The 15,544-nt window shown below is 40.0% G+C and overlaps 1 protein-coding gene across 1 annotated transcript in view; it reads left to right on the top strand.

Moving 5' to 3' along the window:
- Window positions 1-15,544, top strand: part of LOC141431704 (uncharacterized) — a 28,647-nt gene that overhangs the window by 8,251 nt on the left and 4,852 nt on the right. Inside the window, 2 exon segments of the mRNA XM_074092883.1 lie at window positions 12,142-12,416; window positions 12,419-12,685. Of these exon segments, the coding sequence (XP_073948984.1) occupies window positions 12,142-12,416; window positions 12,419-12,685 (542 nt within the window).

Genomic DNA, 15,544 nt, shown 5'->3' with positions numbered 1-15,544 from the left:
TGCTAAATATTAAAAGGGCATTATTTACAAATCCTGATTCAGTGCCTGCATGTACAATTATGAACCGTTTGCCTTTTGATATATTAGTGACCATTTTAGAAGTTGACGGACCCTGCCAACTTTTTTTTGGTTTGTAGTTAACATGAATATAGGTCTCATCTAAATATACAATCGGTTTTCTTTCCTCTGAAGGCATATTTCTATATTCTGTAATTTTTCTAATGTATTTGTGTCTTGCTGCAGTTATATCATTTTTTTCCATTAATATGGTTCTCTCTTCAACATTTTTCTTGAAACAAAATCCCATGTTATGTAGAATTTTGCGTAGTGTTTCATGACCACCATCAAACTGAATAGATTGTCGCAACTCACTAAGCAGTTTTGCGATTGTGGGGACCTCGTTTCTTACTAAGTAAAATTCATTTATCAGGTTACGTATGGCAACCTTATCGAAGTCATCAATATTTCTTTTCGTGGCACGGCACTTGCGTTTCTTGCCAGGAGTTAACCATATGCCTGAATTTGTATTACCTTCGTGCTTGATTTGGCGAATTGTTCTTAAGCTAATACCTACAAATAATAAGTTAATATGTTAAGTCTAGAAAATATTACTAATTTAGACCTTTAAAACAAGTTCGAACAACATCTTACCAGTCATTGAACTAATTTTTTGAATATATGTCGCCTCTGCGCTGATTGAGTTTGTCAACAGAATTTTTTATTGTTGTCTGAACAGCTTCAGATAATTCCCTTGAAAAAACGAATATACAAGTTAAATATATATCTTTACTTTATCATATTATTTCACGAAAATAATATAAAAAAAGCAGAAAATAGCTATAAAATATCAAGAATTTATTAGGGACTTACTCGTAGAGGTTAGAATTTTATGTAAGCATTGCTCTTTTTGCTCACGGACGGACTCCATTTCTTCTTTTACATTTTGGAAATGAGTAATCATCTTGAATATAAGTTCTCGAACTCCACTTTTAATTGTTTTAACCATTTCGAAAGAAGGATTCGCAAAATCTCGAAAAAATACTCACGATCAATTAAAGAAATGTCTGAGTGACAACATGAAAAAAGTATTACCACAGCGTGATTTTTCTGGGTTGCCAATTAATATCTTATGCAGAGTTATCGTGGGACGATTCTACATACAATGCAGTGGTGGCAACACGACGAGCTGATGCTGCAGCCGGGATATCCAGCACACCAGTACACTTTTTACAAAATAATATACCAGTTTAAAAAACATGAAATAAAAAACTTAAATTAAAAATTTAATAAACCCCCGACGACACCAAAAAACGCCAGCAAAAATAAAAAATAGCACAAATAAAGAAATCAGCATATAGTCCCCGCGGGATAGGGATAAACGAATTCTTCGCAGATGAAGTCGCGGGCAACAGCTAAGTACCTAGTGCATAATTATTTTTACTTGTCTTTTTTGGCGGCGTTTTTTTTGGGGCGTTTTTTTATTTTTAGTCTAGAAAATAAGGAAGTCTCATAGAAACTCCCCTAATAAGTACGCAGATCATTTTTATTTTTGATCAGGAGCCTGTAAGTATACCAATTTTCATAATGCTAAGTCCAGAAATAAGAAAATTACCAGAAAATCTTTACCCCCCATTTGATCCCTTTAGGGGTAATTATATTCATTTCACCTACACAGATAATTTTCAATTCTAATCGAGAACTTGTGTTGTGTATTGTTGTTGTGTACCTTAGATGAATGATTGGTCTCGCGCGCTCGCTCGACTAGATACCGCCGGCGTACTTGTCAAATGCGGCAACAAATAGTACGCCGAATTCGGCGTACCCGAGCCCGAGTCGAGTCAGTCGCGTTGCAAACTGCGTAAGGTGCATGTACCGAATGTTTTGTTAAATTTTGGTCATAAACCGAAGTAAAATGCCAGTTTTTCGCAGTGAAACTGTTTAAAAATAATACTACAAGAAATAAGAAGGACACTGGGATCACATACCATCAGTAAATATCGTATAATTTCGAAATTACAAAATAAAATAACATGAACCCCAAACGCCATTCTGTGTTGCCGCGTACACAAGAATCAAATTCCCCGTGGTTGAGATTTTAATAAATTGAATTTTATTGTTATCATCATTAAATGATGATAAATTTTAATAACGTTTTTATTTAAGTATCTAACGTAATTATTATATATATACATAACCTAGTTCTATATTATTTAATGTTTATCTTTGTGATATATACACTGAAGGTGTATAAATTGCTACCCGACACTATTTAAAAGGAGTTAAAATTAAAAATGTTTTTCGTCTTCCCATTTAAAAAGCCCAATCAGCTGATTAACTTAGTTATTATGGGAAAGGAATTTTTTTTTTTCTTTTTATCTACCCATTTTCCTGAAATGTTAACTTTTACCCGACTGCCCGAAGGAGGTTATGTTTTTAAGCGTATGTATGTAAGTATGTATGTATGCATGTATGTATATATACAGTTGTGGTCATATAATTAAGAACGATTTTTTATAGAGAAGATTTTTTCAAACTGACAAGTGTTACTAACTGCATGTATATTTTTGTACTTCTCTCGGTATCGTAAAAACAATTCCGTACTAGCGGTAAATTCATTTATACATATAATTGGCTAAAAATAAATATATAACTTTATACATTACATCTAAACCTAGTATTACTACTTACTGGCTGGTCATATAATAAGAACGCTGAATAGTTTATTTTTTATTCAAATTTATATAGAGAACGGACCGCCGCTTTGTGGTTTTAGGTTATTATTCGAATAATTTTGGCACCATTTAGTGCCGTAAAAGTCTTAAAGGCGATTGCTTCATATAAAAACAATGGGGAAAAATAAAGTTGTGATAAATCTACAAGAGAAGTAATACTAAACTTCGCGACAAGAATTGGTCGTATAAACACATAGCCGATCATCTGCAATGTTCAAAAACTATGGTTTTCCACGCCATAAAGCATTTTGCCACGTATCAAACTACTTCAAATGTTCCGCGTGTACCTAGACAAAGAAAGTCATCTCGTCGAGATGATCGAAATATCGTTCGTTTTGGCAAAACAAAATCCTTTTAAAGGGTCTAATACCGTCTAATGAGTTAAGAAAAAAATATTTTGGCGAAAACAACCCTTCAGCAATCTCGGCACGCATTATTCGAAGGCGTTTGGTAGAAGAAAAGTTGCACGGAAGGATAGCAAGGAAGGTGCCTATGTTGAAACGGTGTCATAGGCAAGCCCGGCTTGCATTTGCAAGAAGATATGAAAACTGGAAAGTCAGACAGTGGAAAAACGTTCTTTTTTCTGACGAGACAAAAATAAATAGGGTATGTTCTGATGGCAAACGATATGTAAGACGGCTTCCAAATAAAGCATTCGACCCAAAGTACACAAAAGTGACTTTAAAGCATGGCGGGAGAAATGTAAAAATTTGGGGATGTTTTTCTGGACATGGTGTTGGACCTGTTAGGCTGATAGAAGGAAACATGGATCAATTTCAATACAAAACATACTGGAAGAAACAATGTTACCATATGCTGAAGGCGTGCTTCCGGTTATTTGGACATTCCAGCATGACAATGATCCCAAGCATACTGCACGTACCGTTAAGGAATTCCTCACATCTCAATCAGTTTCTGTCTTAGATTGGCCAGCCAACAGCCCCGATCTTAACTCAATAGAGCATCTTTGGTGCGAAGTCAAGAAAAAGGTTTCAAATCGACAGTGTGGCAATTTAACAGAACTGTATGACGTATTCTTAGAAGAATGGAGCTCTATCTCTCTTGCGAAATGTCAAAAATTGATAGATTCAGTGCCTCGCCGGTGTAAGGCAGTAATAAAAAGCCGTGGACATGCTACTAACTATTAATTTTAGTTAAAATATATTAAATTGCTTTTTTTTGTGTACAAACTTCACGTTAGTGTGATTTAGTTAATCTAAGTTTCAAATAAAAAAACTTTCGAGCAGTTCAATAAATCGTTCTTAATTATTTGTCCAGCTTCATTACTATTTTAATTTGTTACTAAAGAGAATAAAAACAAAATTTGTAAAAAATGTCAGCAATTTTATTATTTATCCTTAATCCGTTTGCTCTATTCATGTGGCTATTTCATAACGTAACTAGTTACTTCTAAGAAGGAACCACGACTACACATGACATGATTTAGTTAAAAATAATCTGGAACTTCAAATCGTTCTTAATTACATGACCACCACTGTATATTGTAAACGGTTTTTTTATTTTAGTCTTAATTAATCTGTACATTATACCAGCGTTTTACCCTCCAATAAAACGCTTATTAATCAACTTACCTCATTCGAAGCCTAAATAAATGAGAGTGGCAACACAGTTTACCTAATCTATGACGGTTAAAGTGCCTTTTTTCAGCTCTGGTCACACCAATTTCCCGCCTTTTCTCCCTCCAAAACCCCCACCAGCAGTGACAGAGGTGGCTGTCGTGGATTTCAGCTTCATTGCGGCTCATTTACACCAGGCAGAAATTAAAATAGGCTTCGAATGAGGTAAGTTGATTAATAAGCGTTTTATTGGAGGGTAAAACGCTGGTATTAACCAACTGTACCGTCATTCGAAGCCTAAATAAATGAGACGTGTTTGTTATCGCCTGGTGGGGTTAAATTAATGTTATGAGTATGATAGCCAATGTGAGTTATTAAAAAAGGTAGCATTGAATGTAAATATTCTTTGAACACATTCACTGCCAAAAACAGAAACTTAGGTATAGGTAGGTAGTTCTAGCTAGTTCCTTCATGAAATTGAATTTACTGGCAGAGAAGCTGCAAATTGACCAAAAGACATACAGGAAATCTCAATTCCAACAATTAATTTAAAATATTCTTACTAAGCAATTAAACAACAAATCAAAATAATTTAAGTATTTTTATTTCTTAGAAAACACATCAATTACAAATGGGTATAAGAAACTTTTATGTATATAAGATTGTATTAGTGTTATGATTACTAAGTATCATACAAAAATAAGTCCAGTAAGCACTTCAACATCATTGCAATCATTACAAATTTTAATGGAAAAACAAAAACAAAGTTATCTTGTTATAACTAGTACATGTACTTATAGTATACAAATTGTTCAGTAAGTAGTTAGGTAGTAATTAGTTAGTTATAGTTATTATCAGGAAAAATCAATCACTTTAAATTAGCAGTCAATAAAATTTGTTCTAAATAACATTACAGTCAGACTTAAATGTTATCTATAAGAGATAATCCTAACTATTAAATTATTCCTTAAATGTGTACAACATAAATCTAAATTAAGCATCTAACATTATGCAAGTTACAACTTTTAGTCTTGATAAATTATACTTATTTATCACAAACCATTTGATCATCCATCTGGATCAAGAAATGACACGTATCTACGCGTCAGCGGCCTCTGAGAGGTACTTAGGAGTTTCAGGACCATTATGAAAGAAATTTAAGCATCAAGTGTATTAGCGCTTAATTCGAGTTTGCTAGGATTAAGAACCTAAAATCAACATTTGCACGACATTAAATAAATAAAAATTGCCTTTTGTTCATATAAATGTAATTAAATAAGGCAAATGAACACTGTTAAACTTGTGTATGAATCATCTTAACCTATTTGTATGAACATACAGTCTTAGGTATAATTCACATAGGGGCAAAAGTTGAAAGAACCCCGGATGTTTGAGGATCTGTGGGCTGTATTTCACGGCAATAATATTTAGTAAATGTCTCCTGACAACGCCAGTTACCACGAGCTAATATATCATCTAGGGGTAAATTTAAAAACCAATTTTTGGAGGCAACGGCGGGGCGAATACTACCTGGGCTAGCTTTGATACCTGCTTCTTCCAAAACACGCTTTACCCAGCCACCAATTACGGTCCGTGAAGCAGCCTTTGGCGTTCCACAGGCAGTTAAAAATAAACTGTCACTTTTACATACCTCTCGTCTATCAGCAGACAAAGCAATAACACGTTTAACCCAATACACTGGGTCAATGGAACTATGATCCATATTACTTAGTAACCGCCAACCTGACTGCCTAGAAGACACATTATCTGTTTTCGAACCAAATTTAGGCCAAAATACAATTTGATTATCCTCTATCACGCACATATTATCGTTAACTGACAACAATGTCAGATCGTGGACGCGACGACCTGAACACAGCAACAAGATTGTTGCCGTACGTTTGGAACACTGAAATAGATTATTCTCATCACATGTATTATTCAAAAGATAATTTGATAAAATATCAGTGTCCCATGTGAGCGACTTCATCGATTCGCGAGGATTTTTTATAGCAATAGATTTAAGTATTTTCTTAACTAAAATATTCGAACTCAATCTATCCGACAAATCAGGGTTACACATTGTAGCAATTGCAGATTTATAGACTAAAATCGTGCGATATGATAGACCATCTTTTTGAAATAAATCAGATAAAAATCTAGCCAGTTGAGACCCATTGGGGTCTTGAGGGGATGCTACGTTATTAGTTTGGCACCATTTAAGCCATCGTGACCATGCATGTTTATAAGTTTTAAGGGATGATTCACGCCAGCCAGACTGTAAAAGAAGTTTTTGTTCTAGGGACCAATCAGTTATCTTTGAGGCCCACCCCCACATTTCCAAACCTGAAGAGTCATTTCGTTGACCTTCTGTGGGGGCAAACCTGTTACTGTGTCGATTAGGACTCTGTGCAGGCGATGTATTGTGAAAGGTGGACATAACGCACGATTCCTGATGTCTGGCTTCCAAAATACTTTCTCCCATTTGGGGACTACAATGAGATAAACTCCCTTCGCAGAATTCAAGTGGGTTAATACCTTGGGAATCAGAAATGGTGGGGGAAAGATCCACCCCAGTGGGAAGTCCCATATTCGGCTGAAGGCATCGTGAAACAGCGCCTTCTGGTCTAACAGGTCCAGACTCACATATCGGGGTACCACATGGGCTGTTCTCGACGCCATCAAATCGACATATGGCACTCCCCACTTCTGGAAAATGATTTCTGTCACCTCGTGAAGTAAATGCCACTCCGGATTGATCCTGGCACGAGACAGATGATCCGCCTCTCCGTTGAACTTCCCTGGGATGTGGTGAGCAGCCAGGTGGATGTTGTATCTGTCGAGCAAACTGAAAACTTGTCTGGTAATTTTCATTAAACCGGTAGACTTCGAGCCGCCTTCCTTTCTTATGTATGCGATCGTTGTCTTGTTGTCGCACTGCAACATAACTGCAGAGTCCATCAGGTAAGGACCTTGTTCTTCTAATACGTGAAGCACAGCTAACATTTCCTTTTGGTTTGAATGTAGGTGTTTCTCGTGTTGAGTCCAACTGCCTGTCAACCTTAGCTTGTCTAGACAGGCTCCCCAGGCTAGATCGGAAGCGTCTGTCGCCAGAAAGTGTTGGACTGGTGGGTGGTGAATGACAGATGGACGATTGTAATTCTTCAACCACCACCTTAATTCTTTTAGTCCCTTCTCGGGGACAGGGTAGCGGCGAAAGAAATCGTTTTCTGGGAGGCTCAATGAAAACTTGATCAGATCGCGATGGTTTAAACGACCTCGTGGCACCACAAAACTTGCGAAGTTTATGAGACCTATAAGACTTTGAATTTCTTTTAACCGCACTGTTTCCCGCGAGAGCACAGAAAGAATCTTGTCTTTTAGATTCACACATTTTATCTGTGGTAAGCTTTTTATCCCCAACCAGGGATGCCACGTTATTCCTAAAAAATCCAGACTTCGTTGTGGTTCTAGGACAGATTTTTTGTAATTTATTTGCCAACCCAGATTCTGTAGAAGTGTTACAGCTTCGACTGCCTGTTTTGACAGAACTTGTCTGTTCTGGTGGACTATAAGATAGTCGTCCAAGTAAACTATTACCCTTATACCTTTTTCCCTTAGTTTTTGGGATACCCAGTTTGACAGGGTAGCGAATACTTTCGGCGCCGTTGCTAGACCAAAGGGTAGACACGTTATTTGGTACAATTTTTCGCCGTACATTATTCTCAAATATCTTCTGTGAGACTCCGCTACGCGAAGGTGAAAGTATGCATTCGACAGGTCGATTTTTATCAACCAATCGTAAGGTTGTAGAAAGTCTGGTACTTTTTGAACATTTATTAATCGGAATTTTGACGTAATCAGGTAATTGTTTAAATTGCGCAGGTTGAAAATTGGCCGCATTGTTCCGTCGGATTTCGGAACCAAAAACATCGGCGAAATGAAACTCCGGGATGGCAACACCGGTTCGAGCACACCGATCTTTATTAATTCTTTTATAGCTACCCTCATTTGAGGAGATGAATTTGTCTGATATTTGTGATTGATACTTGGCCAACAAAGGGGTACTTTTTGTACAAGAGGCAATCGATACCCTCTTATCATTTTTAACACTGACTCTGGTGCCTGCATTTGAGCCCAAACATGAATATGGTTTATTAGGCGACCCGCTTTGAAAGCCTGCGACCTCGAGTCAAAATTTTCGCTTGCCGTGAAAGTGTTTGCCGTCCCGATTATTTTTTGAACTATTCCTATTCGAATAGTCATCGAATCTAGATTTTTGACGAGTTTTAGATGCATTGTTTTTATTACTATGCTTGTAGTCTCGATTTTGCGCAAATCGTTTTGGCATGTAATAAGGCCCCTGTACAGCCGGCAGCTGGTTCATGTAATATCCTTGCGCAGGATAAGGGTAAAACGGAGCGCCCTGCGCAGGCTGGCTCGTCACGTACCTGCCAAACGAATTCTTTGCAGAATATTCGCGCACGCCCTGCGTGGGCGGCTTAGTATGAGACGGTCCGGCTTGCGCAGCCGGCCAATTGGATTTAACCGACGTTGCGTTACGTAACGGCCAAAACGTCTTAGAAACCCCGCCATTTTTCTCCAACTCGGAAGATAACATTTCTTTATTAAAAAGTAAGTCGCATGTCGGAGGGATTTTACGTAAAGCACCCCGTATGTACTTGTCCTTAACGTATTTTAATATATTGTCACGCCTTTGTTGAATTAAATCAGCCCTATGGCCGCATACCATTTGAAGAAGATCAACCGATATTTTGTTGTAAGACCCTTCAATATAAATTTCGTTTAGCTTAGTTTTTAAAGCTGATACAGTGAGGTTATCACAGGATGAAACCCAAGAAAGCAGAGACTCTAACCCAGATTGCATCGATTCTTTTTGCTTGATCAAAGCTTGCGTAATAGCTGCAAAGCCTTTTTCAGTGATGCTCAATGAGGTAAATTTATCATATGGTTTTAGTTCATCATTACATTCTGAATCTACGAAACCTGGGGTAGAGCAATATCCTTTTTGAACCTCTGAATAGCGGATATCAGCCCAATCAGAAGAACCAAAATGCTGAATCGAATTTAAAAAATCAATGTGAGTTTGTGACGATTTTGGTATTGCAGGCTCTTTAACTGTAGTGTTAAAAGGTAGATTGATACTTAAATCTACTACGGCGGTCCCCTTATCTTCGTTATTTGTATTTGTTTCGCCGCCCGGAAATAATTCGCCGCTTACGTTAAGACTAACACTATCGTCACCATCACTAGGACAAGAAAAAGGCGGCGTAGGGTGCATAGGCATCGGCTGTGGGTACATCGAGGATAAAAACTGTTTTAGTTCACTTACTTCCTTAGCGAGATTGCTTACTGTATCATCCTGTCGCTTACGTTTAGCCTTCGTGGTTTTACGGGACATTTTTCTTTTGCGTGACGGTCCTGCTCCGGGTTCCGCTTGCTTAGCGGGAGCGGGTGACTCCGAGCTGCTACTATCCGTATCCGAAGAAGAGGAATCACTGTTATTTTGTTCCTCCATATTGCACTGAAAATATACAAATTCAATTAATTATATGCGAACGGTTACACCGTTTGAAATACTTATGACACTTTTGTTACCAGAATGCCGTCGCAGACGTGTGTTCTGGAACTCAACCGTATAGTTCGGAAAACTAAAAGCCAATGAAGCTGAAATCCACGACAGCCACCTCTGTCACTGCTGGTGGGGGTTTTGGAGGGAGAAAAGGCGGGAAATTGGTGTGACCAGAGCTGAAAAAAGGCACTTTAACCGTCATAGATTAGGTAAACTGTGTTGCCACTCTCATTTATTTAGGCTTCGAATGACGGTACAGTTGGTTAATATAAGGTTTGACTATAGGTGCAACGTGTTATCTTAACAACGCAAAACTTCTTAGTTGGTGACTCAGTCCATGAATTTTTAGTAATAATTTGTAAATAATTATTGAATGTCCTTAAATATATATATTTTTTAATTAAAAGTGAGGCCTGATCATTGATATACCTATATCATACCTACCATTTTTTTAAAGAAGAATCCTACGCCTAACCTATACACAAACGTATTAATACATTCACTCTTCATTACTTCTTAATTTCTAAGTATTTCCCAAGATACATTTTGTAACCAGTAACTTAATAGACCACAGAATAATTTATTTTCCCAATGATTCGGGTAACAGTGGAGCAGCTGGCAACACAATTCGTCTCGCACACTAGCATCCTTGCAAATTGTCTTACACCGTTCTTACGCACACTACAATATTGAGTTGCCGCATTCACGAACCTTTTGTTTTTAGGTAGCGCGGTATCTAGTCGAGCGAGCCCGCGAGACCAATCATTCATCTAAGTTGTGTACCTATTTTCATACTTCAGTCCAGAAATTAGAAAATTACCATACAATCTTTACCCCCCATTTTACCCCATATAGGGGGAATTTTATCCATTTCACCTACACAGATAATTTTTCATTGTAATCGAGAACTTACTTTACTTCTAAGTCCAGAAAGGAGAAAATTCCATATAAAGTTCACCCCCTATTTCACCCCCTTAGGGGATGAATTTCTAAAAATCCTTTTCTCAAACATGACATGAAATATAGACGTTGTGTTACAACTCGAAGTTCGTATCGTACCCTCTCGCTCTCTTATTAAATAGTATAAGTGTCAGGGACCGCACGAGGCACGACACGAACTTCGAGTTTTGTAGTAGCCCTTCCGATCCGATCCGACCCGGCCGGGTTAGGTTGAAGGGCGGCAGCCGCCTCGCCCTTCGTTAGGTATTTTTAGGGTTCCGGAGCCAAAATGGCAAAAATAGGTTATTATTATTCACCTCAATGGCGGACTTAAAGGCTCGGGCCAATGTCAGTTAAGTTAAAGATAAATATATTCTGCTTCTTCACGTTGTACGGTGATTGTAGTTTTTGCAACTTGATAGCAAAATTCCAGAAACTACGCAGAGACAACTTGCGCATTAAAAAATGTCAGACACGAGAGCAATATAGAATTTTGTGATCACTGTTAATAAAGGTTGGCGAAACCTGAAAAGTTCATTTGACAGTGACATATCTGTCGTAGATTTTTTGTCTTGAATTCTATGCTTGAATTCCAGTTTTTAGTATAATAAGAACCACTACACGACTGACGTTACGTATAATCGGAAGACATAATGCTTCGGATTATCACGTCGTACATTATTGCGCGTACATTATTGGTTCCCTGCTAGTTCGGTACAGGGTGATAATGCACGGCAAATAATTCGTGCACTTAAGCACGGATTATCAATTTATCAGGCCGTGCATTATTTAAGCGTGCATTAACAAGTCGTAGGTACATTAACTTACGACGCAATAATTTACGACGTGATAATCCGATGCATTGTCTTCCGATTATCATGCCTTACGATTTCCGTGATTGAAATAAAAAAAAATACCTAACGAAGGGCGAGAGCGGCGAACGAGGCGCGCCTCGCTTGCACGCCTTCGTTTCGCAACAGCCTTCGCCGTTCAACCTAACCCGGCCGGGTCGGATCTGTTCAGACTATATCGATCTCGCTCGCTGCGCTCGCTCGATCCGCGGCGAAGAATGTCTATTCATTCGAATCGATCGGATTCAGATTATCCCGTCGTACAATTTCACTAAGTACGAACATTACAGCGCGCGCAATATTTTGTACGGCATGATAATCGGAAGCAATAATGCTTCGGATTATCACGTCGTACATAATTGTGCGTACATTCCGAGTTATACATCAGTGTTTCCCCACACGTATAGTGGTCTGGTCTGCGTGTGACGGTGGTTGTGCGGTGTCGGCAGGGTCCGTCTGCTGGTGAACAGCGCGACGGGCGCGTGCGTGGCGCTGAAGACGGCGCGGGGCGCGGTGGGCGCGGCGGCGGCGGCGCGCGAGGCGGCGCTGCAGCGCGCGCTGCGTCACCCGCACGTGCTGCGCTGTCTGGGCGCGCGCGCCGCGCCGCCGCACCACTACGCGTTCCTGGAGTACGCCGTGGGCGGCGAGCTGTTCGACCGCATCGAGCCGGACAGGGGCATGCGCGCCGCCCGCGCGCGCCGCTACTGGCGCCAGCTGCTGCGCGGCTGCGCTACCTGCACGCGCGCGGCGTCGCGCACCGCGACCTCAAGCCCGAGAACCTGCTGCTGGACGCGCACGACAACCTCAAGATCTCGGACTTCGGGCTGGCCACGCTGTTCCGGCGCGGCGCCCGCGAGCGCCTGCTGACGCGCGTGTGCGGCACGCTGCCGTACGCCGCGCCCGAGGTGCTCCGCGCGCCCGAGAGGCCGTACCGCGCCGCGCCCGCCGACCTGTGGGCCGCCGCGCTCGTGCTGCTGGCCATGCTGGCCGGAGGTACGCCGCGCGCCCCCACCACCCCCCGCCCCCACCCCCGCAATTCGCCGGACGCGCGCGGCTCCTGTCTTTGGTATCCTAGCTGTAGGCGTGTTCAGCCCTATAGTTATGGTACCGAAATTACGAGTCGCGCGACACTCGTCGCCGCCGCCCCCGTGAATGTGCTTCTCCTGCTCTGTTTGACTTTATTTTATTTCGTGTTATTGTTTTATTTTCAGACTGCGTGACGTTTTAAGGCGGCCATATACACTCGGAATTCCGTTTCGGGATTTCTAACGCAGTAAATCCACACAACTCTATGGACCTACCACATACAAACAGTAATTTTCCGTCCGAAGTTTTCGGAATTGAAATAAACGTACGTGTGTGATGTATTTCATCATCATCATCATGTCAGCCGAAAGACGTCCACTGCTGGACATAGGCCTCCCCCAAGGCTCTCCACTCAGACCGGTCTTGTGCTTTCCGCATCCACCGCGATCCCGCGATCTTAACCAGGTCGTCGCTCCATCTTGTTGGAGGCCTACCGACAGCTCGTCTCCCGATCCGCGGACGCCATTCGAGAACCTTTTGACCCCATCAGTCCTGCGAGCAATGTGCCCCGCCCATTGCCACTTCAGTTTTGCAATTCTTCGAGCTATGTCGGTAACCTTAGTTCTATTGCGGATATCATCATTTCTGATTCTATCCCGCAGAGAAACCCCAAGCATAGCCCTCTCCATAGCCCTTTGAGTGACTTTGAGCTTCCTCATGAGGCCCATCGTTAGCGCCCACGTCTCAGATCCGTATGTCATCACTGTGATGTATTTACGGAATCGAAATTCCGAAACGCACTTGAGTGTATGTGGCCGCCCTTATAGTCACATTTTCTCGCATGTTTGTTGTTTTTTTTTTATTGTATTATGCTTCCTTTTGATTTCGTTCCACTTTTGTTAAGAGTTTGCTGTAGCTCGATTAAAAAAAATATGTATTGTGTGTACTTCTACGATTTATAAAAGGGTCAATCAATTTTTTTTATGTTGTTCTATTTTGTCGAGAGACGACAATGACGTGACGGCGTTTCTTAATAAAAATATTACTAATGTACTTAGGAGATAGTCCATAAGACAATGGACTTAACTGCGACTAAAATGTACGCTCGGTGAATTTTAACCACAAAACAAAATAGAAACTCGTAGTTTTAATTAAAGAGTTGTCCAGTGGACGTAACTATGGCAACGAGGTACAAAAAAAGTTATGTACCCGTACTACCCGTGGTCCAACTAGTTTGTTCAACGCGGAAATATTATATTTACATTTATTTATATAAATATATTTTAATACAAAAATAGGTAGGTAAGGTTAGTTGGGTACTTTCAGTTTCCCGAAGGGTAAAATGCCCAGAAAGAGGAGCTCCGCCGAAAAGCAGTTGCACCAACAATAGTTGAACCGCGGGTACTAAACGCAAAAAAAAGTTAATCGACCCATAAAATGTGTAGGGATCGATCACGTACGAATTACTCGTTATTGTGCGATCCGATCACTAGACATTTTTGTGCAGTATCATTTAATACTTGTGTAGTTATATATAGTGAGTGCTATGATGAAATTAACGAAACCAGAAGCCGCAGCACATTAATGTTGGACGGGGTAAAGCATCCATCCCCTTAGTGCAATTTGAAACGAAACATTAATAAGTGATAAATTGCCAGAATAATTTAAAAAAAATGTGCATTGCATTCCAAAAAAACCCTGGCAGCGGATTACCACGTACCTAACAGTGAAAAAGATGGTGCCTGCTACGAAAACTTTGTGGTGCCGCTTTTGATTAGGGTACTTGACACCATTAACCAATAACATCTTACACTACTTTTAATTTTAAATAAGTAATTGTTTTCGTTTTTTTTATAAATTAATACTTAATTGAGTTCTCTAATAAATAATAAAAACATGCCGATTGGATTGGTAGTGTCAAAAAGCCTACTATAATAGTTGTGTGCCTTTGTACGAGTAGATAGATGATATGCGTCGTAATTTTCCCGTGTCAATATCTATTGAAACACCTACATTATTTAATGGGCTAAACTTTTAATGAATTTTCTGAATTGAGAACGTGAATAGAAGACCTAATTTTACAAACCTTTTTATGTGCTACAACACAAACATTACATGGCCTCTGCTATAGATAGGGTGAGGACTCCATCCCCGACGTGTCAGTAAGATATGGATGTCGACATAGAAAAAAAAAATTGAAAACTAGTACACAGCGCCACAGTCTTATCAAATGATCTAAAACAATCGAAGTGTTACGACTGTCACCCACTTCTAATGATTTCTAACACCAAGAAAACTGCCCCCTAGATGCCAAACTGAATAAGGTGGAATCTTCTCGGAAGGGACGAGGATGTCGGCGGGTAAGACTCGCGGCGAAAAGCGTAGGCGTGAATTTTCACGATTGGTTTCGAAAACTCTGCCTTTCTCTTCTCGTCCGTGAGAGTCTTTTGAAGCGACCAAAACAACCGACAACGATCAGGGAACACCCGCGAGAGGACAACGAACGACAGACAGTATACTCGTCAAATTCTCATTTGTCGAAGTTCTCGGGTCGGGTCGTGTCGGCGTGAGTTTGGTTTTAAAATAATGCAATCGTCATCGATAAAACCACAACTAATGTTAAAGAAAATGGAAATGTGACACGCTATACCTAACAGCCAGAACAAAAAATAGGTTCTTACAGATATCGCTTTTAGATATCGCGCATTTCTCAGGTGAAAACAGTGATTTAGTATAATTTATGAGAATATAAAACGGGCGACGGTCAATCACGAAAATAAAAAAGTTCGCCTTTGTACTCTTTTGTTTTGTTGTTTTCTTTTATAT

Source organism: Choristoneura fumiferana, chromosome 10 (assembly GCF_025370935.1).
Source record: "Choristoneura fumiferana chromosome 10, NRCan_CFum_1, whole genome shotgun sequence".
Taxonomy (NCBI): Eukaryota; Metazoa; Arthropoda; class Insecta; order Lepidoptera; family Tortricidae; genus Choristoneura; species Choristoneura fumiferana.
Note: the sequence above shows the minus strand (reverse complement) of the source record. Positions and strands in the feature narration are given on the sequence as shown.